Source organism: Neolamprologus multifasciatus, chromosome 2 (genome assembly GCF_963576455.1).
Source record: "Neolamprologus multifasciatus chromosome 2, fNeoMul1.2, whole genome shotgun sequence".
Lineage (NCBI taxonomy): Eukaryota > Metazoa > Chordata > Actinopteri > Cichliformes > Cichlidae > Neolamprologus > Neolamprologus multifasciatus.
The window spans coordinates 29,253,099-29,280,684 of NC_140440.1; the positions used below are offsets into that span (position 1 = coordinate 29,253,099).

The 27,586-nt window shown below is 41.6% G+C and overlaps 3 protein-coding genes across 14 annotated transcripts; 1 reads left to right on the forward strand and 2 right to left on the reverse strand.

The window, feature by feature from the left end:
- Window positions 1-14,650, reverse strand: LOC146524700 (uncharacterized). Of its 10 annotated transcripts, none has more exons than XM_085134471.1 (9): window positions 14,518-14,536; window positions 13,736-13,786; window positions 12,918-13,304; window positions 12,551-12,678; window positions 11,840-11,900; window positions 10,321-10,350; window positions 6,546-6,664; window positions 6,278-6,395; window positions 30-6,140 (listed from the first exon to the last, which is right to left on the reverse strand). In XM_085134471.1, the coding sequence occupies exons 3-9, from the start codon at window positions 13,240-13,242 to the stop codon at window positions 5,167-5,169; spliced, it is 1,755 nt and encodes a 584-aa protein (XP_084990597.1). In that variant the 5' UTR covers window positions 13,243-13,304; window positions 13,736-13,786; window positions 14,518-14,536; the 3' UTR covers window positions 30-5,166. The 10 variants fall into 10 exon arrangements, with proteins under 10 accessions (XP_084990662.1, XP_084990644.1, XP_084990597.1 ...); XM_085134457.1 differs by lacking the exon at window positions 14,518-14,536 and adding an exon at window positions 14,046-14,260; XM_085134500.1 differs by lacking the exons at window positions 13,736-13,786; window positions 14,518-14,536 and adding an exon at window positions 14,612-14,650.
- Window positions 14,495-27,047, forward strand: LOC146524701 (uncharacterized). Of its 3 annotated transcripts, none has more exons than XM_085134550.1 (5): window positions 14,495-14,680; window positions 23,367-23,700; window positions 24,837-25,138; window positions 25,727-25,838; window positions 25,975-27,047. In XM_085134550.1, the coding sequence occupies exons 2-5, from the start codon at window positions 23,388-23,390 to the stop codon at window positions 27,000-27,002; spliced, it is 1,755 nt and encodes a 584-aa protein (XP_084990676.1). In that variant the 5' UTR covers window positions 14,495-14,680; window positions 23,367-23,387; the 3' UTR covers window positions 27,003-27,047. The 3 variants fall into 3 exon arrangements, with proteins under 3 accessions (XP_084990676.1, XP_084990685.1, XP_084990671.1); XM_085134559.1 differs by lacking the exon at window positions 14,495-14,680 and adding an exon at window positions 22,500-22,932 and having other exon boundaries at window positions 24,840-25,138; XM_085134545.1 differs by lacking the exon at window positions 14,495-14,680 and adding an exon at window positions 22,502-22,932.
- mif (macrophage migration inhibitory factor) lies at window positions 15,916-17,360 on the reverse strand. Its single transcript, XM_085134692.1, has 3 exons — window positions 17,170-17,360; window positions 16,321-16,493; window positions 15,916-16,176 (listed from the first exon to the last, which is right to left on the reverse strand). The coding sequence occupies exons 1-3, from the start codon at window positions 17,275-17,277 to the stop codon at window positions 16,110-16,112; spliced, it is 348 nt and encodes a 115-aa protein (XP_084990818.1). The 5' UTR covers window positions 17,278-17,360; the 3' UTR covers window positions 15,916-16,109.
- Window positions 27,048-27,586: the final 539 nt, after the last annotated feature.

Sequence of the window (27,586 nt, forward strand, 5' to 3'; positions counted from 1 at the left end):
GATTCTGAGATTAAAGTCAGAACTTTTAGTAAATTAATGAAAAATAAAAGAACAGGTATAATAGAGCTTAAAACACTTTTTACAGTGTCCTCTTGTTTACTTTTTAAAACAAATCATTACAACAGGTGGAAACACGAGTAAACACGCACACAGTAATGATCATTATCACCTTACTTACAGCAGTTTTGTTTAGCTGCAGTAAATTTAAAGCCAGCTTTTCCTTGTTTCCATGCTCTGCCTGACCCTGGACCTGGCTGTGTGGCCTTGGGTCTCTCTTCTGTCTGTAGAGACGGTGCCTTTTGTCAAGGCTTGGCTTTGGACCCATCCTGTAACCTTGGTAACAAAAGAGCGTGACCACCCATCATTCCCTCCCTTAATTGGACTCGTTGCCCTACACAGAGAATCTGAGCTGTTTTGTGTCCTCTCACTATCTCTTTCAATAGAAACGGTGGGGACACCCCTGCAGACTCTGTTAATATTATTCAAAACATCCAAGGCATGAAAGGAGGCATGAAAAATTATTAGTGCCATTTCTAGTGAGTAAGACAAGGACAAGATATAACATTGTTCTGAGGAAAGACTGAAGTGATCACAACCTGGATATTAGATTGTGAGTGGGAGACAACAGAATTAGCTGAAATGAAGTAAACAGTTTAGATCTGATTTGCTGAATCACACATGATGCAATATTCATTGCACAGGACACCCGCTAACAGACTGCTAGACCTCAAGAAGCTAAATATGGATGGGATATATGTGATATGTCTCATATAAGCAGGTTAAATATGCACAAATGCACATTTGTTATTATGATCTTATGTGAAAATCTTCTTACACACGCATGTAGTCCCTTCTTCTGTTGCAATACGTGTTAAAACTGGTAACTGTTTTCTCAGGTACTTTTTCCTGAGGTCTCAGTTTGGATGCATGTTTCCTTAGGAGCAACACGTTTCTCGTGAGACATGTTTGATCTGGGACAAATGACAGAAATGCTTTGTAGCCCCATATAAAGTGGGACACCTTACTTGCAGAAGCCATCCAATAAACAACAAAACCCCTAATTACAAAGGTTACATCAGAGTAATGTTAATGACCACATTGCTTTTAAAAGTCAGTCTCTGTTCAAGCAAAACACCCAAAATTTTCCCACATAGGTTCATTATTTAGTTTGGTATTTTCATTTAGGGGAATTGCCTGAATATCTGATTTTTGTTTAACTCAAAATTGGTTAGTTATCTGTTAGTATGGAAAGGAAACTATAAAATAGTCCCTGTGTCCATCCTTTCCTAACATTTCCTGTATAGATCAAAAACAACTACATCGCTAAACTCTCTCCTCTCTTCTCCTGTTTTTGCTTTTGCAAACGTGAAACACTTGTATCTAAATGTGACATTAGAGGAATTAAGACCTATGTATTAGATTAAACTGTGTAGTGTGGTTGTACCTGTGTTAATTCAAGTAAAAACACACTTTTTATACACACAAACTCACAGGTGAACAGACTGTATCTGAATCAGCTACTGATAGAGATAATGACTGAAGAAGGGAGGTGATGGACCTTGATATCCCAACATGATTCAGACCTACACCCAGCCAATATGATAACAATCAGCATCACTCATCAGGAGCACTGGTAGATCCAATCAGAAGCAGCGACGCTTATGTCTGCCTCTGTTGACCTGGTGCTTCTCTTCCTTCCCACCCCCACTTCACCGTGCAGACACAGAGTTGCTTAGCAACCCAAGAGCAGCCTATGGAGAACACACTCAATCGTGCAGACTCTCACGCACACATACACACACACAGGAACTCCAAAAAGGGAAAGATAATGTAGTCCCACTCCACCCCTCCATCACGCTCTGTGACCTCCCCAGCATGTGAAGAGGCTCAGTGAAACCCAGCGCCCGAAGGAGATTCCGTCCACTACCTGTGACCCTCTGAGTCCCCCACCCTGGTTCAGGTTCCATGTAGGCATCATCTTTATCTATGGAAACAATCCCATCAGCCTCTTTGATAAAAAGCTCTTGCTATCAAAAACCAGAACCTCACGTAATATTCCACAATTTCGACTCAGCAGCCATGAAATCAGCATTTCTAACAGACAAAGCTTTAGCTGATGAAAGGTAAAAGCTCTTCAGCATCTCCCCAGTCTAACGCTATTAGCACATTAAGTGAGTGCTTAAACACAGTCCGCAGACGATGGATCAACTCAGTGCCTTGAGCTGGAGACAGCATTGCAATCCCCTAAAGGGGGGGTTTCACTACAGTAATGGCAACCCGCATGAAACCACAGCCCCTGGGGAGTGGTGGGACTGGGTAGATTACGAGCAGCCTTGGGGCAGTGCTAAATCCCTCATGGCTTCAAAACGCGTACACACAGACAGAAACACATTAAAAGAAACTGGTAACACATAAATACAACCATAAGAATAACAAGAAAATGTTTGAAAATGAAAAAGAGAGGAGTACATCTATAAAAATAGACATCCTCCACAGTTGCATTTGACTGATATGTCAATGGGGGGAAATTATTCTTTTCATTTTTCCATCTGCATGACATGTTTGGGGAGGGGGGCGCATTCACTGGGTGTCAGGGGGATCGTTTAAACTCCTGGTGGATTATGGGATGATGATGGGATGACTCTTTGGACCTAAGGCAGGGAGGTGGCTGGAGGTACAGCAGTTTAAAGACAAATAATCTGAAAGATGGTGAGCACATTATGGCCTGACCCCTGCTGAAATATAGAATGGCAACACTATAATCATAATGACACTATATAGTTATTATTCTGTGCCAACTGTGAGAGCAATTAAATTTCTACCCAATCAGATCACTGGGCAAATGGACTATGGAGCTATTAAGACTTGGGCTGAAATGCCAGAAAGCACTATAGTCTAGAGCATATCTGCATATATATTTTGCGTTTATGCAAACCTTTTATCGCATTGTTATTAAGCAGTAATGCTGTATAGTCTTTCCAGACTACTCAGCTGTTCATTTGTTGCTTTTACCCACTGGGGCAAAGCTGCTTATACCAGAAAGGGGATTACACATAACTAAATATACAAACAGAAAACACTGCAAAGCCTGTGTGACTGACTGCCTGTTGATGCAAGCACATATACACAACCCTTTATTGAGTCTATGTATAGATTTGGCTTACCATTTGACATTGCAGTCATAAATACAGTACTTAAACACTGCATGCCCCGAAAAGGACCGTAAGAGCTTGCAGCTTTACACAGTAGGGGGGTTCAATTGGCTCACATTAACAGCAGTTCACTCACACAGGCGCACTGGCCGTTATCTGACTTACAAATTAAAAATACAAATAAAGTAAAACACAAAACTCCTTATGCTTGCTTTTCTCTTTGTCCTTTATAAGCTCCACTTCAGAATTGGTTGTTCACTTGTTACAAATGTCAGGGTTTTTTTTTTTTTTTTTTGTTTCACAACTGTGAGCACAAAACCCAGAGGGAGACACGGACACAGGTGACCTTTTGGGGGATGGGAGGTCAATGAATGTAATCTTTCCATGAGCAAAGCAAGGACTCAGCTGCCTGGGGAATACATATATACACAGAGGTCAGCCAGGCATCACTCAGCTCCTGAGATGAGACACGAACAAATATCCCATCAACCTCCACATAACCTACACACTTGAGGCATTTTTAGGCTTGTGCGTAAGAAGACATGCTTGAGGTTAAAGTTATTTAAGTTTGTGTTATTAGAACTAAATTGTCTTTTTTGCAGCCCTAAGCTACATGAAAGAGGCAGTAACTCAGAGAATATTTCATACCAACTTCGAGTTTTAATGGATTCTGATTTAACTTGAATAATTAAGAGTGAAAAATACTTTTTAACATTTTACATAGAATGAGACATCTGGGTTCTGTATCCACTCACTTCCACAATTAGGAAGTAACTTTTTCAAGAACTATATGGAGAGAAGAAAACACACACGGGGACTTATTATGGTGTTGTTCATAAAAGCATATGCAAATATAGTTTTATGAAAGGCTCAAAATCTTTCAGCACATCTTTTGAAGATATGGACTGGAGTAAAAATAGAATGGCCCCTCTGACAATAATTAAACTGCTATTTTTGCACACTTTTAAAGCCAAACGGCTCAAGAGAAATTGGGTCTTGAGCACCTAAACCCAGTAACCGAGGTACTCTCATTTAGATTTTGCCTAACAAGCACAGCTTGAGAGATGGCACGATGACACAAGTGCGTACATCATGGAAAAAGATCTGAAATATAGGGCAACACTACCAAAATGTGCAAAGCTGTCCAAAGCTGTTTCTACAACTCTTTTGTGTGTTGGCACTGCCCCCTAGTGTCTGACAAAGACTTGTGCAGCGGAACTAAAACCAAACTCTGAAGTGAAGTGATTTTTCAGGCTTAGGAGAAATATAAGGAGTTAATGCATGCCTATGGTGTTTAATTTCACTTTGCAAAAACAGGATGAAAGGAAAGTACAGTTTTTTAACATCATGATTATGGACTTGTTGCAGGAACACATTTCCATTTTTTTCACAATACATTCAACTTAATGGTTTGAGGAGATAGGCAGTACAGGATAAATGTGAAGAAACAGATGTGCTATCCTAACTCTGCATGCCACATGTCCTAAGCTAATACCAACTAGTCTTTCTTTATTCGCTTTACAAAAAATATTATTATTATTATTTTGGAGTTTTGTCACATTAAATAATGAAAAGGTGCTTGGACTCATTTGCGAACTGTCCACATTCAGGGAAGAACATCACTGGAAGATAAAGTCAGCCTGGAGAATCATTATTATTACATTTTTCACATCAGCAGCCAATGTTTCTTATTCTTGGAAAATCACATCTACTCATTTACAATACAGCAAAATAAGAAGCTCTTTCTTTTTGCGGGACCCAAAATTATAAGTCAAAACTGAAAAAAACTTTTAGAAACTAACTTTGATTCTGTGGGTCAATAAATGCAGCTTGAACTTTGGATAATTAATTTAACACTTGTCTCAAAACAGAAACAAATAAAAGAAAAATCTGAAGTATTTTAAACTATTTTAAGTGCTCACTAATACAGGCAACCTTCAAAAAAGTTTTTAGGTTTTATTGTGCAAATGAAATTCAAAGTGCAGATCCATTTTTTTAATTTAAAAAAATCTTTTTAAATGGGATTTGGGACTATGTCAGGCTCCTGCTGGTTATCCATATAGTAGGGATCTCCTTGGTGGACTCTGTGATTGTGCACCCTAAGGTTTCCCCTGTGGGCAAATCTCTTTCCGCACTCTGTGCAAGCAAAGGGCCTCTTCCCCATGTGAACGTCCCGTTGGTGCGCTCTCAAGTTCCCGCTGCGGGCGAAACGTTTACCACACTGAGCACAGCCAAAAGGCCGCTCCCCTGTATGTGTGCGAGTGTGCACAGTGAGCTCAGAGGGAGTGAGGAAGCTCTTTTCACAAAACTGACAGGGATGCAGTCTGACTCCTGTGTGGCGTAAAAGGTGTCTGCGCTGGTGGGAGGGGTACGTAAAACACTTTGTGCAGTATGGGCAGGTGTAAGGTCGGCCGTTCCCTCCACTTGAAGCTGGATTGTGGCTAAGAGCGTTTGTGTGTCGTAAAGTGAGCAGCTGTGTATTAGACTGGGGTCGGAGAGGGTCTCTGTTTCCAAAATTTGTGACACGCCGGGTGTTATTCATGGAGGCTCTCCCACCCCTCTCGTCTCTTGGTCTCCATAGTGACTCACCAGGTGGGGCTTGGGATTGATCCTGCTGGGCCCCCCTCTCTGCATTCTGGTTGGAGTTCTGGTTCTCAGGCTCCTGGTCCAGAAATGGGAAAGAGTTGTCATCGTCTTCGTTACTGGTCTCATCTGAGCCAAAACCAGGCCTGAAGCAGGGCGCATCTGTGCCAGAGCTGCTGCTAGCTGCACCAGTGCAGCTGGTTCTGTCTGCCTGCAGGTTCTCCAGACTGGACACCCCACCTCGGGGGGTGTCCAACCCAGGTAACCACTCACCTGGTTGAGCCAGGCTAGGGTCAGGTCTAGGGGAGCAGCGTCCACTCTGGGAGATGGAGAGAAATGGGGCAGAGGCTTGATCCTGAAGGGGTCTGTGGTCTGCACCACGACTGTTCTGATCCCAGTGAGATACTGCAAAGAAATATGGAAGAAAAAAAACACCCACAATTTAGCCACTTTCAACCTTCAACCTTCTCACTATTATTCTCGCTTTGATTACTTATTCTCATAGCTTCTCTTGTTTTAGCAATAGATTGTGACTTAGTTACATTTTGTCTTAGCTTGTGTAGCAGTCAGGGCATCAATCTGCATCTCGTCCCCAGCTGCGAGGCTTCTCTCTGGCGCTTGAGCTGTGAAAGACCCCAGGCCAGGCCGTGACCCAGCACGCTGAATTGAAAAAGTAAAATGTAGCTATAAGACTTAGAAAAGGCAGGGAAAGTTTAGCAGGTGAATGTTAAGAAGTCATAAAGACTAATTTGCTGCAGTTTAATAAAACAGGCAACTTCTGAATGACACAGAGGCAGGGGAGGGTCTGACCTCGTGCTTTACTGAAGCTCCATCCTGACCTTTGACCTCCTCCTTCAGTTTACCAAGGCTCTGGCTGACTCCTTCTACTGGGTCAGAATGAGAAGAGACATCTTTTCCCATATTCAGTCCTGTGCGAGAGAACTGTAATTTGTAACCATCTCTGGCACTAATTCAGTAGGTAATAGGTCTACATAATGATGAACACAACAGGTTCAATGGAGCTGATAACGGGATGAGCAGGTATAGATATGATGATGATGACCTGACGATGACCAAATTGAGTTGTTCATGAACCAGCTTGAATCAGACAAAGTCAGCTGTAATACCTGATCCTGTCAGGGTCTGTTGCCTCAAGCTGCCCTCTCTGTCTCCTGAGGACATCTCTCCTTCCTCGCTCCCTCCACCCTTTGCCTTCTGCCTCCTCTCCACTTTCTCCAGCTTACACCGGAGGATGGAGAGCTCCTCGGTTTTCTGCGCCAGCTCCGCCTGCTGTTCACATAGACTGCTCTCAAAGATCTTGGCTATCTCGCACACAGCTGCTGCCAGCAGTGAGTCCATGACGGTGGCCAGCTGAGCATGGAAAGCGCTCCTCACAGACTCCATTGTCCTTTGTTTTGTGGATGCTGTTTTAATGACAACAGCTGGTTGCCACTGCTGTTTTCTTCTGTGGTTTGCCTCCAGAGGGAGTAGACGGACGACGTGGCTACCTCTATACACTCCTCTGCCGTGGCATCTATGAACTGCCATGAGCTGCCATACTAAACAGCCAATTTACAGCATTACGCCATCAGACATTTATAACAGCAGCTAGCATTTATAACTCGATATCTACAATGTGTGCTGCTTTATAGTAATGTTATAATAATCACAAAAACTCCTACATGGTTTATCACTTAAGCTACTGCTAGTGTTCGTGTTACACACGATGATGGCAAGCAATATGCTGTAATGCAAAAAGCCAGTTTGTATGGAAGAAGAGTATAAACATAGTTAACTTCAGTCTAGCGTTGAGAAACTGGCTGTGATCAGGCAAGGCGTTCAGTGCCGTTACGCCGAGCTAGCTAACGTTACCTCCGGTTAACGTGTAAACACGGGAACCAACCAAGCGTAGCCTTTACTATTCAGCCCTGAAGCTCACAGCACAACTGAAGAAGAAATTACCAAAAGCACAGGACCGTAATGGCCGACAGTAGTCGGTGGGAAAATATCTTCACTGAGCATTAAAACAACACTCAATGTAGTTTTTCTTGAGCTAGCAGGTTGGTACCTGCGACGTGATCACCGCCGCAAGTCTCGCGATAAGAAGGCTAAACGGTTCAGAGCACATTCATTTGTATTCATCGAAAATCCCTATTGCTGCAATTTGAATCTTCTCTAAATTCATATTAAATACATAAATGACAAAAGGTATAAAATAGGGGTTTTATTTCAAAGTGACAACAATTCAATCTAGCAATTACAGTCCGGTTACAAAGAAAAAGTATAACAGGCTTGTAAGATCACCTATTACATATAGGTTAAAAAGAAAAACCCACATGACAAAAATAAAAACATATTTGTTTGGAGCAGATAAAAAAAATAAAACACATTCATATTGTTCTGACTGTTTCAGAAATCAATATTTAATGCACACATAAACACATTTTGAAATTTGTAAACTTGGACAAAAAAAAACAAAAAACTGAACAAACGTACAAAATATATTTAAAACTGTATAAAAAATTGCAAAGGTATCAAAACCACAGAACAATTAAATGTTTTCAGATATGAAACAAGTTGAACCTTTAGAATAACTGATTTTTTCCAGTAAATACAGTCAACATGAAAAGCTCAAGCACTCAAGCCCATCAGGCAATTTGGGATGATGTGAAAGGTCAAGTCATGCGATTTCTCAAATTCCTGTTGACCAAGACAGGACAAGCTAAACACAAAACAGAGAGACAGCAAGAATGGCATTTAGCTCAAGTTATAAACAAGAACAAGAGGGTAAGCCTTTAAAACAGAGTTTAGCAAGCAGGGGTCTATGTATCTTTCAGTATCCATTACCACAACCACTGCAGTCACTATTATGGTCAAAGTGCAGGTCTGCTTTAAGGCAATGTTGGTTTTACAGAACTTTTGAAGTTCAGAACTATCCCAATTTATGAGGTATTTAATATATTTAAAACAAACCCAAACAAAACCAAAAACATCTTTAGAAGTATTTAGACTGAAATTCCTGAGGGTTAGTATACATCTGCACTAGCCTGAACCATTGCTTAAACCCCAAAATGTATTTTCATGATATTAGTGAAAAAAAGTTTTAGGTGGATCAAAAAACTGTAACTCTTAGTTTAGAGACATTTCTTCATACCAATTTGTCGATAGCAGACGTCACCTGATTGTGGATTATTATGTTTCATGTATTGTTTTAAAATATGCCAGAGATGAAAGACAATCAAGTAATTGTATTAAACAAAAACAAACAAACAAACAAACAAAGAGTACAGTTTAACTTAAAGCCACCAGAGACAAAATCCAGTGTTTCAATGTCCACAGTCAGGTAATGACACCTTTACTCAAAGTAATTGATGTTATAATACTGATGTTAGCGCGTGATATGGTACTAGAGGAGTCCTTTGGTTTAGTCCTTTAGACGAGCTCTAATTTTTACATTTAGACACATGCTTGTCATAAACTTCTTGTGAGGGTAATTGTTTCCCACACTTCTTGCACTGCATAGCTGCCGGTGGACAGCGGCACTTCTTTTTGTGCACGTACAGCTGCGCATTAGTACGAAACATTGCAGGACACCTGTCGCATTTTAGGGGTTTCTCTCCTGTGTGGATGCGATAGTGTTCAATCAAGATTATTTTGCTCCTCAACACCTTGTGACAGGATAAGCACATGAAGCCATGATTGTGCCGCACGCCCATTGTTTGCCATCTGGAGCTTTTCTTTGACTGACGCCCTTCTTTGTTTTGCACAATTTCCTCACTCGTGTGTTTGCGGGGAGAAACTGAACCCCCTGTGTTCTCTTCGATCTCTTCTAAAGGTTTGGTCCAATATAGGTCTCCATTTATTTCCGTGTTTTGGTTGTTGTGTCTTTTCACCATGTGCAATCTGAGTGACTGAGCAATGCGGAACGTCTTTTGACAAATGCTGCATGAATACGGCTTTTCACCGGTATGAATCCGCATGTGCTCTATTAACTTGAACCGAAAATCAAATGACTTGCTGCAGTGCGTACAGGGGTACCTTCCCGCGTTTTTATTTCCCTCCTTATTGTTGTTGCTGCTTGAGGAATGTGTGCTCTCTTCACTGATGGCCTGTTTTTTGCTTGCCGTACGGTTTTCTCTTTTATCAGCTGGTTTGCCTTCAGAGCTGGCTGCCAACAATTTCTTGAGTTTTGCACAATTACGTTTATGATGTCTCAGTGTGCTCGGAAATGGGAAGATTTTCTTGCAGCCTCGACACGTCTTGTGTGATCGTACGTGCACATCTCGGCCAAATTCTGTATCGAAAACTTTTTTGCAAATCTTGCAGGAGTAGGCATTTTTGCTGCCACTTTCCATTGTTTCATGTTCTTTGGACGTGGACTCAGTTGATGCAGTTTTTCTTTGCTCTCTTCTGCTCTTCACTTCATTTTCTTGCTTTTGTCCTGTTAATTTTCTCCTCCTTCGTCTATGATGTCCCAAAGCAATTAGGTCCGGATATTCCTCTTTGATGTCATGGAGTAAAAGTTTCACATCATTTTTAATGTTCTGAAACCGATGATCATGTGCTGGAAATCTTTTGTCCTTACCTGTATTTTTGCTCTCTTTTAAATTTGAAACTGTGAAGAAAAACATGGAAAAAATATTTAACATAACATGAATGTTATATGCCAAACTGTGCATTTGCATTTTGAAATAAACTAATGCAAACATTTAACTGATATCACAAAGCTGAGCACTGCATAAGCAAATATGAAGGGGAAAATGGTGATATTTCTTACACTTTCTTATTCCTAGATCAGCCAGATTGCAGACTGGTAATACACATCCATATGAAGAGCTGCAGCTTAAATTATATAAGCTATACTTAATAGGATACACAGAAACTTTACTTGGGAAAGCTTTGTGATTTATTAGTACACACTCAAGTATATTTGGAGACTTATTTTAGCTTTTTTTTTTTTTAAGAAAGCAGCTTAAAGTATCGTTTATTTTAGCATACAATTGGTTCTATTTAGTGTAAACAACAATCCCATTGTTTTACAAGCATTAATACAGGATCCTAAAACATGGAACCTTCTTGTACTTTTTGATCTTAAATCAAAAGCACATGCAAGTAAACCTAAATTTGAATTCTGTTTTTATATAAATTCTTTTCTCTCAGACCATTTAACCCCACAGGGCTGCATCTGAGACAGTAAAATCTAAAACTCTCTTATGCACATCTACATATCAAATTAATGAATAACAATTTGAATCCATCAAATTCTAATCAGTCTTAATGACAGAGCTGTGATACCCAGCTAACTTACAGACAACATTTTTGCCTATTTTCCATCCTTACTTCAAATAGGTTGAACTTTATAACAACACAGCAGCTCTTTTTAAGTCTTAATGACCAAACATCTTTAAACCCACGCAAACTCAAATTGCTGCTTTGTCTTTAGGAGATGTGTTACTTTCAGCTTGTATTATGTACTTAACATCTTCACCTTTTATCTGTAAAATCAGTTGCCCTGATGTCAGTAGACTGGTTTGCATTTCTTACTGGTCACATTCTGTCAACATCCACCCTTTCATGTGAACACGCTGATAGCTAGATTGTGCCAACTTCTTTAGTTGACGAGCGCCTTCATGTGACTGCTTAGCTTGATTGCCCAGGTTGGGCACATTGGATTTTCTTTGTATTGCAGACCCCAGTTCACTGTTGTGACACGTCTCTATATCGTCTCTGCTCTTGAGAGTTGCACCAAGTTGTAGGGCCACTCCAACCAGATCCAACAATAGATGGGGAACCGGTTCACATGCTGCTACCCTGAGCTCAGTGAGGGTGCAGATCAGAAAAATAATAGTATTTCAAGCATGGGGGAGTTCCAGTTCAACCTCAGGATGACAGATTCACTGAAGAGACAGCTAATCATACTGCTCCATTAATTGGCACAAGTAATTACACAAAACTAAATATCTGCTGAGTAGAAAACTATAAACAGATCTGATGATTCACTGAAACTTTTGCTCACAACACCCACCAACAATATTATCACATGGAAAACAGAGGCGCGCCATCACTTCTGGCATGAAATAGTAAATGAAAGAATTAAGACTCACTTCTACTGGATCTCCTGGCACCCTTTCTTCTCTGGTTCAAGTCAATGTCACAGCGAACTGCCTAAAATATAGATATAGATGATAATCTCCAAAAGACTAACAGGGCAATTTACAAGTAAACGAAATGCTCATAGAGCTGTGTTTGCATAAAGAGACAAACATCATATGAAAAATTTGTTTCTTTTAGTTTTCAGCTAAAGTAATGACTTAATAAAGCTAAAGTAATGACTTAATAAAAAATTAAAATGCAGTAAACATTTTAATTTTTTATTAAGTCATTAGGAGCCACAACATCTTAGATGAACTTGCACAATTTCAGCATGCATTTGTAAATTTCGGTTTGATTTAAAGGTTTAGCTATTGTTTTTATTAGTTTCATTTTTAAAAATGTGTTTTCACCACTTAGTGAAAGTAATAATAATGCACCAGTGTGCATTGCATGCCACCTCATATGATTATTAAATACAATTAGTCAATCAATAACATTTGATAACCCAACAAATTTGTAAATTCTCATCTTACAAACTATGTAGCTGTATACACATCATTGCACTCCTAAATTTCAATTTTCTGTGAAACGTTGTAAGCGAGCCTCAAGTCGTCACAAAACTAAGACGTTTTTTTTCCTCTTCTGAAAACATAAAAGTCAAGTTGCAGATTTCTCTGGTGGTTAAGGATACTACATCCACAGTTCTACCTTCAACTACATACCTCATCCTTGGGGATTGTAATATGACACAGAGGTATGGATAACGGCCGTAGTCGTACACTGGGACACACAACTTCATCTGGTTTGGTCACAGTCTCGTAGCCCAGAGGAGAACACCAGTCATCGGGTACTGCACAAACCAATGCACGAAAATTGCAAACATGCTTAAAGTTAAGCCAGGCAACTGTTTTACTGAGTAACAATAATCTTGCGACAGTCTACCAAGATTAAATCAAATAATCAATTATGATCAACTCTGCACACGCACTACACCACTGCCCTGGAGGTTATAAACAGTAACACCTATTTGTTCATAAATGTCATTTAGTCATAATGTAGTCAAAGAAGTAACTACATTTAAAATTATACCTTCAAAATCAATCTCAGGGACCTCAGAAGACTGTCCTGGAGTTTCTGTGACAACTTCAACCTCTGTTTGCGACGGATTCGTCTGGACTTTATTCGTCTTTACCTGTCTTCCTCTTGCATGCTCAAGTTCTTTCAGCTTTAGCTCTGCTGTCTGTAGCTTTATTTTAAGTTGGGCGACCTCTTGTCCTTTCTGTGCCAGCTCCATTTGATTGTCATACAATGTGTTTTCAAAAATCTTCATTATCTCAAACACGGCTCTCCTCGAAATAGATTCCATAGCTGTGGTCAGCTGGGCCTTGAACCCTCTTGTTAGAATGTCAGACATCTTTGAAAGCGACTTGCAGATATCCTAGTATCATAAATTTGGGTGTGGTGGTGGCTTCACTCCTAAACAAAGGGATTAGAGATGAAGTTAGGTATTCTTACAAGCTTTACATTAATTATGACAGCAATTTAAAGTGTATATTTGCTGATAAAGTCTCCTCTCTGCCCCATAACTTTCCACCTAATGTTATGGCGCTAAATACATAAAAGAGTATTTAGGTGGAAATGATAAGTAGGTATGGACTTAGAACAGGACTTACAAACAGCAAATATACACGTTTTATTCCCATATTCCCATCTGGTAGAGCAACTATCATTCATAACCTGATTTAGTTAAAAAATACTTTTTTTTAATATCACTGGTGGATGTATTTTCAGGTTGTTTATTTTATTCATGTTTACATTTATTCCATCAATCTGTATGGAAACCGTCACATGTTGCAACAGAAAGGTTTAAACTGCATTTTTTTTAGCATGCAAGTAGTAGTAGTTACCTGGTAAGACAAAAGTAGTTCACTCTCCCGTATTTCCTTAAGGAAAGAAAACTGAACAAAAACAGCAGTAACAACCTAACCCAGACGGTTAACTACATTTGATCACCATTCATAAACAGCTATTCGTAAACCACTTCATTTTTACTATAAGCCATGGTGATAGACTAAAACCCCGGTTCAAAATTAACGTCGAACAGACGAGTAATCACTATTATAACTTGCATGCGTCATTTTATCTTAAATATAACCACTTCAGAGAGGCTACTGTTAACACATGGCGGGTTATTTCCTTATCTATCCAAATACCTACAGTGCGGCACAGGGAAACTCCTTCGAGGCTTGACTTTCCGAACTTAGCCTTCAACCCAGAAATTTGCTAGACTAGAACTAAAGAAGGAACCTGATTATGGCGCCTAGATACCAAAATTGCGTCTTAAATTGGTTTTCCGTTAGCTAATGTACATAAACCTAACATATTCAGCCGCCATTTCGCTCAAGAGAAGAAGAAGGAAACGGGTACGTCACTGCTACGTCGGTTTAAAGTAGAAAAAAACCCCCAAAGTAATCATGGATTTATTAAAACGCTCAATATTTTTGAAGCAAGTGAAAATTAAATACATAAATATACAGTTAATAATAGACAGATATTTTCCGTTCGCAATATTTATATTTGCTCGTCATCTTTGGTGTCAAACGTAGCGGCTACCATGGCAACCATCTAATACAGCACGAGCCGGTCTATTCGTCTGCTACATACAACACTAACCTGCTTCTTTTTTTACCTGCATGCGAGAGAAGATGTTTTTCTGTACCTGAACTGAATTGAACCAATTAGGAACAGTAAAGACACTGAAAAATACAAGGCCACAGCTTAACCTGATATTTCCTGACTGAACTTTTCCCGCCGCGCAGTGATATGACGTTTCCTCCCGTCACGAATTTCCGGTAGGAGTTCGTGACATTTATTATTTGTACATTTATTTATTTTTAATAGTTTTGTGTTTCGTATCCATTTCAAAAAGTGTTTTTTTGACTAACATTTGGCTTTTAATTTTAACCTAGCATTCCGCGCTTTTGACAGTTTTTAAGAGGCGATATATAAACTGAATTATTATTATTAATATTATTATTATTATTATTATGAGAAGGCAAAGCATCAAGCTGTTTTGAGATATTTTAACCATGCTTGAAGAATTCACAGATAAGCCCCAAAATAACCGCTAGACAAAGTTAAATACAATCCAAAACCTGGGAAAATGAAACCGTTTCATGAATGCCTGATCCCCAAATTAATGATTTATTTTCTCTTTCTGCAATATTCAGTTTGAAATACAGAAAAGGAAGCAGAATGTGCAGGTTTACAGTGTCATCACTGATGAAATATTTACTTCACAAACTCTTTGTACGACTGAGTATTGTTGATGACAAAGTCTATCCATTTATGACCACAGTATACCCATCTTCTGATGTCTGCTTCCAGCAGGATTATGTGCCATGTCACAATCATCTCAAACTAGTTTCTTGATTGTGACAGTTAGTTCACTAACAGTGACAGTTAGAGATTCTCGTCATGAATGGAAATCTCACAAATATGTACCGTGTGATGATACGTCAACATGGGCCAAAATCTCTGTTGTTTCTGGCACAGTGTTGAATTTATGCTACGGAAAATTAAAGCAAATCTTGCCCAGCCAAAACGTTGCATAGATTTTTGTAGAGCTACAGCAGACTGAACAATCTACACTTGTATGCACAGCCTGTCATGCTTGGGTACATGGATATATATAGTTAATGGCTTGGCTCCTATGGCCTGATGATGAACACTTCAAAGTGAGTTTTGTATGAATCCGTGTATTTCAATAATACTTAATATGTATCCTGACAATATACCTGATACTTGACCAGGCACAATGACAAAGACAACTTGCTTAGCTCATTAATGGACAACATTTTCAGAGCATTAACACTCAGTAGCACTTAGTTTACAGTGATAGTTTCAAATGGGATAAACAACAATTAACAGATGGCTTGTCTTTCACTATCATGCAATTGTAATATTTCCCCTGTGCCATCCACATAGTGTTCCAGTCAAAGTAAGATTCCATCACAGCTCCCTGACTGCTCTAACACATACCTGTCAGGATCCTTTTTCATTGAAAACAAAGGAAAACAGAAAATCATTTATGGTTTATAGGATTTGCTTTATTGCATTTAAATGGGAAAGTTATAGTGCAATGCTAAAGAGTCTGAATAAGTGCTTTTAAGGTAGTCAGTATTTCTACAAGTGGATGACCAATTGTCTTCAACTCATCATTTAGTCAGTTGTAAGTTCCTGTAGGAAAATTCTGGAATGATCTTTTTGTTGACCTCCATTTCAGCCAAAGGTTGTGCTGTTCCAGGCCACATTGGCTGCTTCCATGTCCATAAAGTTAATATACATCCTGAAATACACAAGAGAGAAGGAAAAATAGGTCAATGAGAGTAGACACTGACAGCCAGAAGGGGGTGGGGATTGCTTCTGTAACCATGTTACTTTCACTCATCAAATTATTAAAAATGTGCTGGTTAAAGTGTGTCTTTGGTACCTTTCAGGAGAGATGCCCAGGTGTTTGTTGAGCAGTCCACACAGCAGTTTAGAGTATTGTCTGTTGGCAGCACCACTGATCTTGCCAATGCTGTAGAGGAAGCAGAGTGCGCAGGGGTCTCCCTTCCCTCCAAACATCATCATTTGGTCAGGGTTGATGTGCACAGATACGTACTGGTGTGTACAAGACAGAAGCACAAAACGGTGCAAACAAATTTTAAAACAATTAACCAGTGAAGGCTATGGATTTTTGAAAAGTTACTAATATCTTCATTTATTTTCCGTTTCTGTACACAAGTAGAGAATCTCTATAATATATTTTAACATTGTAGCCTATGTAGCACTTAATTAATTACAGTCTAATAAAGAAACCATAGAATCGTCTGATTATAATTCAATAACATGATGACTCATCATGTTATTGAATTATATATATATATATATATATATATATATATATATATATATATATATATATTATTTTATTTTATTGTCATCATTGATGAGAATAAAATGTCTGTCTCCTTTAATGTTGACTATTTATGAGTAGATTACTTAATTATAGGAGTATTAATGTGACGTAATGAAGCGCCATCCAGATATTCTTATAGCCAGGCTTGCATTTGAAGCGGGTGAGTGATCCAACTCCACCGATCAATGATCTCCCAGCGCTGGCAGTCTACACACTGTCCGCATAATTACACACGACAGAGCCAGAGCTCTATATAATATGCTTTCATCAGAGAAGTTAAATCTAAACATGCGGAATTAAAGGGGACAGCCATTGATTGATAGTTATGACGTACAATCGCGTGAGGGTAGGTGGAAGAATGAGCGCGTGCCGGCCTACCTGTGCAGGTTTTCCCATAGCTTTGGCCAGCTCCTCTGTAGCCTCGGAGAGGAGAGCTGCCGGTACATCACCTCTGGCAACATTGGTGTTCACTACAAACATCGGCATTATTGCAACGCTTCTCTCCCTCAAGGTGCAGTCGCTGGTATTCTTCGCCTTCCTGCTTCTTCTTCTTCTTCTTCTTCTAGTTGTAGGGTTGGCAACTAGCTTGTAGACGCATTACCGCCACCTACCAGACTTAAGTGTTTCACAATTACAAAAGTCGCTAATGGCCCTGCATTAATACCAACACATATTTAAACAACTTCGGCCTCTTACAACTCACTATGGGCCTTTTCCTTTGCCACCTCTCTCTTTGAGATTTAATTCAATTTTATTTACATAGTGCCACATTATAAAAGTTGCCTTAAGGCACTTTATATTGTACGGTATAGAGAAAACAGAGACAACCCCAAAAATCATATGAACCGCTTTGAGCAAATACTTTGGAGACAGTGGGAAGGAAAATCTCCCTTTTAACAGGAAGAACTCTACGACAAAACCCGGCTCAGGAAGGAGGAAGGAGGAATGGGGTGGGAGGAGGAAGACAAGACGAAGACACGATGTGGAAGAGAGTCAGAAAAACTAGTTCATGCATTTATTATTTCTCGACTGGACTATTGTAATACATTATTATCAGATGTGCTTAAAAGAAAAAGGTGAAAATCTATGCTATGCCTTCTAATAATATTGCCCAAGGGTAGAGTTGGATGTTCGGAGGACTGGAGGAGCCAGGGATCGAACCACCAACCTTCCAATCAGTAGGTAACCTGCTCTACCTCCTGAGTTACAGCCGTCTGGCTGCAGGTTAAAGACTTTTTTTGTCTCGGTCTTGGTCTCCTCCCGACTTTGTCTTAGTCTTGACTCGGTCTCGGTCTTGGTCTTGTCTTGTCTTGGTCTCGATACCCTCTGGTCTTGGTATTGTCTTGGTTTAGGTGGTCTTGAGCATGTGTGATGAAATTGGAATTGGTCCTAGCACCCTAGAACCCTGTGGAACTCCATAATTAAACTTACTGTGTGAAGAGGACTCCCCATTTACATGAACAAACTGGAGTCTATTAGATATATATGATTGAAATCACTGCCGTGCAGTACCTATAATACCTACAGCAAGCTCAAATCGCTATAATAAAATATATGATCACTGCTGCACTGAGGTCTAGTAGGACAAGCACAGATTTGTCCACTGTCAGAGGCCATAAGCAGATCATTTGTAACCTTCATTAAAACTGTTCCTGTACTGTGATGAACTCTGAAACCTGACTGAAACTCTTCAAATGAATAGGCTATAGGCCTTGTCTCCCAGTTCTTCTAAATCTTTGTGACTATCCCACTTTTTCCTTGCTAACCTTTTCCTTTGAATACTTTCCTGTATTTCCTCATTCCACCACCAAGCCTCTTTATCCTCTTTTCTCTGTCCAGAGGATAGATCAAACGCCTTCTTCGACGTTTCCCTCAGCACTATAGCTGTACTTTTACAGTCATCTTAAGTGTCTTAACGCTTCCTTAATACTCAGAGCCTGGCTCAACTTTTTCCTGAACTCTGTGCAACAGTCTTCCTTCTTCCGCTCCCACCAGTTAATCCATGGCTCTGCCTTCACTCGTATCCAAAGCCATTTTACAGACTACTATTGAATGGTGTCTAGCTACATTCTCCCCTGCCACCACCTTACAGTCTCCTGATTTAATTGAGATTGCACCTTTTGGATGTGCTTAGCTTCCTCCAATCTTATACATCAGCTAATGTTCCTTGCTCTCCTTAAAGGAAGTATTCACCACAGGCATTTCCATCCTTTTCAGAAAAACCCCCACTAGCATCTGTCCTTTTGCATTTCTCTTCTTATCACCATACCTACCCCAACCCTCCTCATCACCTCTGCTTCCGCTGAAGTCTGCTCTCTCCATCCTGTGGAACACTTTCTAATGCTTCATCGAACTTACTCCTTCTCCTCTGAAATTTTGCACCATCTTTCCAGTGGGGAATCGTAGTTATTTTAAGGGTTCTTTCCTGCAGTTTCAGGCTTGTAGGCAGCTTAAGAAATTTTATGTCTATATCTCAGGTTTTCATAAAGAAATAATCTAATCAAATTGACCTACTTAAGTATTTACTTTCAAGAATATTGCTCCATGAAATCTAGAAGAACGTATCACTTGCATGTCTACAAACACAGAATTCCACTTATTTGCTCTATGTTAAAATTTGTCGATGGGTTTTCTTCTGTATGTGTCTTAGATTCGGTCCTTCTGTGTGGCACTTCATTACTGTCATGTTCTGATTTTAGTCACATCAGACACCAGTGAAATTCTCAAAAAAATGGGCACCCTTATCCTTCTCCACAGATCTGTCAGTATCGATTTAAAAATATCTTGCATGTCTCCTCTTTCCACATCGATAAAACTCAAGTACTAAATGAACGCTTTATTATTTCTTTACCTGAGCTGAAGTCAGTCAATTTCTATTTTCATTGTCTTAAGTGTCTAAAGTGTCCACATTGTGACTGAAGGCCATAACAAAGCTGTATGAAAATAGCCAGTTGTCACACGTTCCCATGGTTTTTGCCACTCGATCCCCTCCTAACACTTGACTTCTTTCTTCCTTCTCATTTCCACGGTATCTTTAAGGTTGGTTTTGATGAGTCTTTGTCTCCATGACCTCTGAACTTCAACAAGTAATGTCCTAACAGCTGTTTCCTCCACACAGTGGCATCTCTCCTTTTTCAGCTTGAAGCACGCGCGCACACACACACACACACACAGTGTTGGGAAGGTTACTTTTAAAATGTATTCCATTACAGATTACAGAATACATGTCCCAAAATGTATTCTGTAACGTATTCCGTTACGTTACTCAATGAGAGTAACGTATTCTGAATACTTTGGATTACTTAATATATTATCATGCTGTTTACAACTACATGAATGTGATTTATTACTGTTACTGAAGGTCCGCGGCTCCGAACCGTAGTAAAGGGACCTCTAGCTAATAAGGTGGGTTCTGTGTCGGGCTCGTAGCCGAAAACTAGCTTTACTTTGTTGTCTGGGTCAACTTTGCTAGCGAGAGACAGAGAGAGGCGTTGAAAGGCTGCTCCAACGGAACTTATTGTTTTTGGAGGAAAACACGAACACGGTGTACAGTCCAGTCTTAATAGCTTACTTACAACTGGGCTCGTCAGGCTCTCTTCTTGGCTGCAGTGGTTATTATTATATTTACATGCTTCCAGCTCCCGTTTTTTCCTTTTCCTTGTACTTTTTCTTTTTCTCCCTCCCTCGCTCACAGACACATAACGTGTATGGCAGTCCATTCTCCCTGCAGCACGGACTACACTGCCTATGATGCTACATTCTTTAGAGCTATACCTGTAGCATTCTGCCTATTAGCTTAGCACAACAACAACAAAAAGGCCTCTCTCACCCAGGACACACGCAGAGAGAGAGCGTCGCCCTGTAACCATGGCAACCGTAACGCTGCCGCCTGGAACAACAGAACGTAGCTGTCAAACAAAACCCAAACAATCCTGACCCGCGACAATATGAAACAGGGAAGTACCGCCGTGTAATCCATTTATTTCAACAAAGTAACTGTATTCTAAATACCACCTTTTTAAACGGTAACTGTAACGGAATACAGTTACTCATATTTTGTATTTTAAATACGTAACGGCGGTACATGTATTCCGTTACTCTCCAACACTGCACACACACACACACACACACACACTACTAATGATCGTACAGCCCTGAGAGATATGAGATCCCAAGCCTGGACAATATCCAATCCTACAAGAAGTGCTTTTGATGCAGATCCATAAACCACACTCTCATACTCAAGATCTAATTAGGGCAGCAATATCTGCACTCCATTCTGCTCCGAAAATACATAATGTTTATAACGTTTTTACTGCATCACTCTGTATGTATATAGCAACTTTCCATGTCACCATGCACTCCAGGTGAGCATCAAATTGATGTGCTTTCTTTCTTGTTAAGAACATTATCTGTGTTTGTTTCCACAAAAATTTGATCTCCAGTTTCAGTGCTGCTAAGTGATGACAGACTCTTATCCCTCTGTCAAAGGATATGATTTAAGATTATTTTCCAAAAATCCTTATTTCTGCATTATTATTATTATTATTATTATTATTATTATTATTATTATTATTATTATTATGTTTGTCTTATTTTTAAATTTAGGCAAACGGATTTGCAAATGTATTATCAAACAATGAAACAATTAAAACCCTTTAAAGTAAAAGAACATGAAAAACTTTAGTATTCTACTATGCTAACTTTGTCGTTTCTTTCTGCAACTGGTAATGCAATTGTATACGCACTTCTGTCTTAAAACTACTAAACTATGAACAGAGGTGGGAAGTAACTAAGTACAAATACTTCGTTACTGTACACTCCCTACGTTTTTAAAGAAATATCCGCACTTCTGCTACTAATACTTCTACTACTTACATTTTCTTACATTTGGTTCATCTATAGCGTTTATACTCGGGAGTTAAAGTCGGTGGAAGGAGTGCATGTGTTTTTGTTTGCGATACTTCAGAAACTGTCTAGCGCTACAGAAGAGGAGACAGCATGAAGGGAGTGACGTTTTTATTAAGTAGTAATTTTAAATCCAACTTTTCTGTCAGCTGTGTGCATTTTGCAGCACAGTCTGTTGCTAGTTAAAGTACCAGCGGATGTATTTCACAGAGAGAGAAAAGAGAGAGCTAACTTTCTACAAGTTAGCTCTCTCTTTGATATAGAAAGATGCAGAAAGATAGACAGAAGGGGAAGAAGAGAGGTTATGTGTAAGGGTAAGGACTGATAAACTGAAGATTTAAATCTTACATATGATGTCATCATTTTCAATCACGCATTGGATTTGTATATAATATGCTGTAATAAATTATGTATATTTTGTTTTGTCCTGCAAAACAAGCTAAGCTGTACTAACTTTGTGTTATTCAAATGTTGCATGAAAATACTGGGTAGTTTTGTCCACGATAAACGGGTTCGTTTGCATTAATGTGGTGAATCCACAGCAAAGCTCTGCGTTGGATTGGTGCACAGTGCCTGTGGTGCTCATGGTCAGGCTTAGGTTGCATCAAGTTGCAGAGATGAATTTGCATTTAAGCTGTTTAGGCTCATTCGCTGAATTTCAACTTTATAAGCAACAAGTTGCTTCAGTACTTCAACTTTTACTGGAGTATTTTTTAACCTAGATATCTCAACTTCTGCTTAAGTAAACTATGAAAATTGAGAAGACTGACTATGAAATTGAGAAGAAAACGTGTGCAACCATGTGACAAATTGATCACAGCGCCTCCATCCATCCTGGAAGGCAGTCGGTGGGTCGTGCTAAAAACAATAATATCAAGCGGAAGCTCTTCTGTATCCTCATGTCTTTTAAAAAATCATCACCACTGCTGAAATTATTATATAAAAAGTGGCGTGTGAAACCTGAGTGCTTGGTATTTCCAGGGTGCGGCTGCTCTTGAGTGTAGGGTAATTACGGTACCGGGCATGCGTAGTGTTCTCAAGTATTAAAAGCAGTGCTGGATGAGGCGAGAAGGGAACTGGCAGGGAGAGAGAGAGGGCAGAAGTTGGATGGCGCTATCCTTTGTCGCCGTATTTCGGCACACAAACAGCTGCCGAGCGTCTCCGTGATCCGTGAAATTACACCTTTGCCGCCGTTTCACGCCGTGGTGGCTCCTCGGTGTCATCCGACAAACGGTGCGTATACAAAGCTAAACTAGCCAGTCTGCTAGCACTTTCCAACGTTACGGAGAGGCTGCTGCTCCAGCTGTACTTTAACATTAATGCACGCCGAGAAGCATTATAAGTTTACTAACAAGCCGGGCTGACGGGGGTTGTGCTTTTGGTGTCGATTAACCAGCATCGCCGCTGGCACTGCACAGATTAACCGGGCAGGTATAGTCTTTAATTAAGTTGTAATAGAGGCGGAATGACCGTGATGTTATTCACGGAGCCCTGTCTCATTTCACTGCCGTAATCATTTAGGTTTATTTTTTAGCGGCAGGTTAGCCAGTAAAGTTAACCAACAGCGGCTATGGGGCAGAGTTGATCACACGATTGAAAACTTTTGCGATAATAGCAGGAAAGCTGTGTTACAACTGATCACGAACTGTGTGTGAAACCGTCATCAGATCTGCAGCCCCGCGGACAGGATGATGGAAGAATCGGTGACCACATTTGAGACGCATCTGACCGCCGTCATGGACAGCCTGATCCGTGCCTCGGTGTGCGAGATCACCAAACTCTTCCAGGAGACGGTGAACGACTACCTGGTGGAGCTGTCCCTCAACAGGAAGGAGAACGAGGCTCTCAAACTGCGGCTGAGGCTCACCGAGAGCAAACTGAGAACCGAGCGCAAGTACGGCATGGGCTGGGCTGCCAACCGCCGCAACGCCGGGCTGGTGGCGGCAGCAGCACCGGAGGAGGAAGCTGGAGGCCGGCAGAAGAGAAAACTTGACGTGACTCGTAAGTATTTGCTGTGTGTGGTGACTTGGAGCTTTTCTTCCCGTTTACCTTTAGTTTGCATGATGTATACAGTTCAATGGCAGCTTATCAGCACATCCTGCAGTATTTCCCTATGATTGTGGCTTTAACGTGAATAACAATGTGAATGCTATGCAGTCTATGTGCAGTTTATGTGAAGACGCACTTGTTTTGTTGGAAAACCATCTGGCAAGAGCTGATCTCTCCCTCCCTCCTCCTTCCTCACCCCCCCTTCCTCCTCCGCCTCCTCTTCATGATTACTCTCCCTCTGTCCTTCACCTCCCCCTCTCCTCTCTCCGCTGCATTCTGTCCCTCCTACTCCTTTCGCTCTTTCTGTGCGTTTGCTCACTCCCTCCTTTCCTCTCTTCCTGCCTGGTTCCACTCCCCCCCACCTCCTTCACTTCTCTCCCTCTCCCTCCAACTCTACCTCTTCCCCTTCCCGCTCCTCTTCTCCTCACGCCCTCTCCTCCTTTTCCTATTCTCCCTGCCCCCACCTCCTTCTGCTCTGCTCTCTCTCTACTTCATCACGTTGAACACACACACACTCCCCCTCTCCTCTCCTGCTTCTCACCACCTCCACCACCCTCCATAATTACACACTCCCTCTCCACTTCTCCTCTCTCTCTCTTCCTATCTCATCTTTTTCAACTCTCCATCCTACTTTTATCTTTTTCTCCTTCACCGTGCCCTCCTTCTTTCCTCCTCTTCCTCCTGCCCCTCTTTTGACCCCCACCAACTCCACTTCTTCCTCTCCTCTCCGCCTCTCTCTCACTCCTCGCTGTCACATGTTTTTCTCTCCTTTCCGCTCTCTTGTCTGTCCTTCCACGCCCCCTCTCCTCAACTCGTTCATCATGCTCACTCCTCCTCCGCCGCCTGCTCCCATTGCTCTCACTCCTGTTCCCGTCTGCATCTCCAATCCCCTCATCCTCCTCCTCTTCCTCGTCTCCCACTTCTCCACTCCCTTCTCTCCTTCATCTCTCCCTCCCCTGGCCTTCCAATCACATCCTCCCACCTATCTCTCTCCCCCTCATATTTCATTTGCCGTTCTTCCTGCTTCTCCCCCTCCCCTTCACTTTCTCCTTCCTCTCACCTCCTTCACCACCCTCCCTTCTCCACAGGAGGCAAGTCAAAAAAAGGCCCAGCAGCAGCCTATGGCAAAGCGTGGCCTGGAGGTGTGTGGGAGGAAGGAGGAGGAGGTGGTGGCGGTGCTGGTGGTGGTGGAGGAGGAGGAGGAGGAGGAAGTGGAGCAACTGTGGGCATGGTAGCAGGAGCGGGAGGAAGAGGGGGGAAGGAGGCCAAAGATATGTACCTCATCCAGTTCCCCCGGGATGAAGAAGACGAGGGAGGGATGGTGGAGGAAGAGGAAAGGGAGGGCAGCCTCAGCGGTGAGGGGGAGGAGAAGGCCAACATCAAAGAGGAGGTGAGGGAGACAGGCTTTCTCAGAGGAGGAGTAGGAGGAGAAAGTGGCACAGCATCTCTGCTCTGCTCTGCAGCTTCATAAACACTGAGAGAGCATGTAGACACAGACAGACGATAATAATACAGAAAGAGTTTTGCTCAAATTCTTCTATCAGATCACTGCAGAGATATAGTGGATAAAGTGAAGCTTATTGATTTGATATTTAGCTTCCAGAGGAGCCAGGAGTGGGGCTCTTCATATCTCAAGCACAGCAAGCTTTTAGGGAGAAACACTACTGTTAGAAAAGCTTTCCACCACATCACCAAGTGGCAGGACGCTGATCCACTCTTCATTTCTCTTCTGGATTTGAATATTCAAACCATGCATAATGTGCATAAATTTGCCTCCCTGCTCTGTGAAGTCTTTCACCGCTTGAAAGGAGTCCTTCGCCTAGCTGTATATCTTTATTTCAGGTGCATTGTAAACATATCATGTGGAAATTTAACAAGCTTTTTTAGAACAAGAGTAAATTTAATAGTGAATGTCTCATTGTACCTGGACTCAGTCGATTACCCAGTACAGTAGCTCTCTTTCTGCTTCTCTATGCAGTCGGCCCAAACAGAGGGTTATCAGCCTGCCTCTCTCCGACTAATCAAGGAGGCTTTGAAGATGCATCCGCCCAACCAGAACCTCCACGCTGGCTCCAGAACCCCGAGTGAAGGTAATGAGCCCAGGACTCACTGAGTGAGGGAGGGCAAGTTAGAGAAAATGTTCAGAGACCAGTAGTTGAAGGAAAACGGAAATGATTGCCCACACCAGCTCGTTCACTCTCTCCTCCTCCTTCTGTTTCTGCTCAGGAGATCTGTCAGACCGTCCCCCGACTCTTCATCCAGGGGAGAGTGAAGAGGAGAACTGGAAGGTGGGCTCTGCAGAACCATCAGAGGGGGGAATGACCGTGGATGAGCTGAGGGGCCTGGAGTCTGCGTTAAGGGCCGAAAGAGGCCGCGAGCAGGCTTCTCAACGTGACTCAGAAGTGGTGTGTGGGTCCGAGATCAGCTTGGCCCCTAAGTACATTGGTCTCGATGGAATGGAGCAGGATGGAGAGCTGGAGCCTCAGCCACCCACTCTGCACAAAGAGGACCAGATAGGACAAGGCAGGGTGAAGGAGGGCGAGAGGTTGGGAGTGGCTGGGGATGTGGAGCTGAGGTTAGGCTGGTCAAAGAAGTTAAGAGAGAGCGACTCAGCTGCGGTCATGCCTGTAGAGGATGTGGTGGAGCACGGAGAGTCGGAGCCTCCGCCCCACCTATCTGCTCCGGGGAGCGTCTGGGAGAGCGCCGGGGAAGAGGAGGGCGGCGGGGACCTGCTCCACTTCTGCCCACAATGTGGAGGAGGCTTCACTTCGGAAGCCGAGCTGGAGGAGCACCCGTGTCCACTAGGTGGCGCCCATTTACAGAGCAGCGGAGCAGAGGACAGTCTTTTCCCTTGCGCTCACTGCGGCAACACGTTCAGCCACGCTTGGGCTCTGAAGAACCACGAGTGCGCCTGCGCCGCCGAGCGGCCGCACTGCTGCGAGATCTGTGGGAAGCGTTTTACACACTCACGGTCGCTGGAGCGCCATCATCTGGTGCACACGGGTGAGAGGCCGCACCGTTGCCAGCACTGCGGACGCAGCTTTAGTCGCCTTGGTAATTTGGAACGGCACCAGCGGATTCATACAGGTGAACGTCCATACGGCTGTGAAGCATGCGGCAAGCGCTTCAGCCGTGTGGAGTACCTAAAGAGACACCAACTCATACACAACAGCGAAAAGGCAACACTCCAGTGCTCCAACTGTGGAAGGGGCTTTAGTGATGTGGAGCAACTGAAGAACCATCAGTGTTTTTAGAGGCTTCACAATAAACTCAGTTTAGGGAAAGAACAGTGTTTTTTTTATGGTTGTGGTAGAATTTAGCTGATGAATGTGACTGTTACAATCTCATGTCTTTCCCTGTGATTATCTTTAAGATAACAAAGCACATACATGGCAGACTTTGGTCGAGTAAACAATGAAGGCACATTTTAAAAAGCTGGCAGGAAGGACTGGTCGGTGTTTTTGTGTTGAAAGAGAAATAAAGTCAGTCTCTGCCATCTAGCCATTTTAACTGGAAGTATTATTATTTGTATGTACGTGCACAGCCAGGACTTATTTATAATGATGAATACATCGTTCATTTATACCTCTTTATCAGTACGTTAAAGCTGATGGCCTTGTTTTCTTTTTTGGATGACATAATTGACAGTTTGGTATTTTGTATGTTTGTGTTTTCGTCACATTGCTAGAAAATAAACATCTTAATTCATGAGGAAAAGTTTCGGGTTAGTGAATAATACGCTATAAAGCTTTTTTGTGTGACTACCTTCATCATAAATTTGAATTTTCAGCCATCACTAGGCAACATTTTCATTAAACATTCATTCAAAGACTAAAAA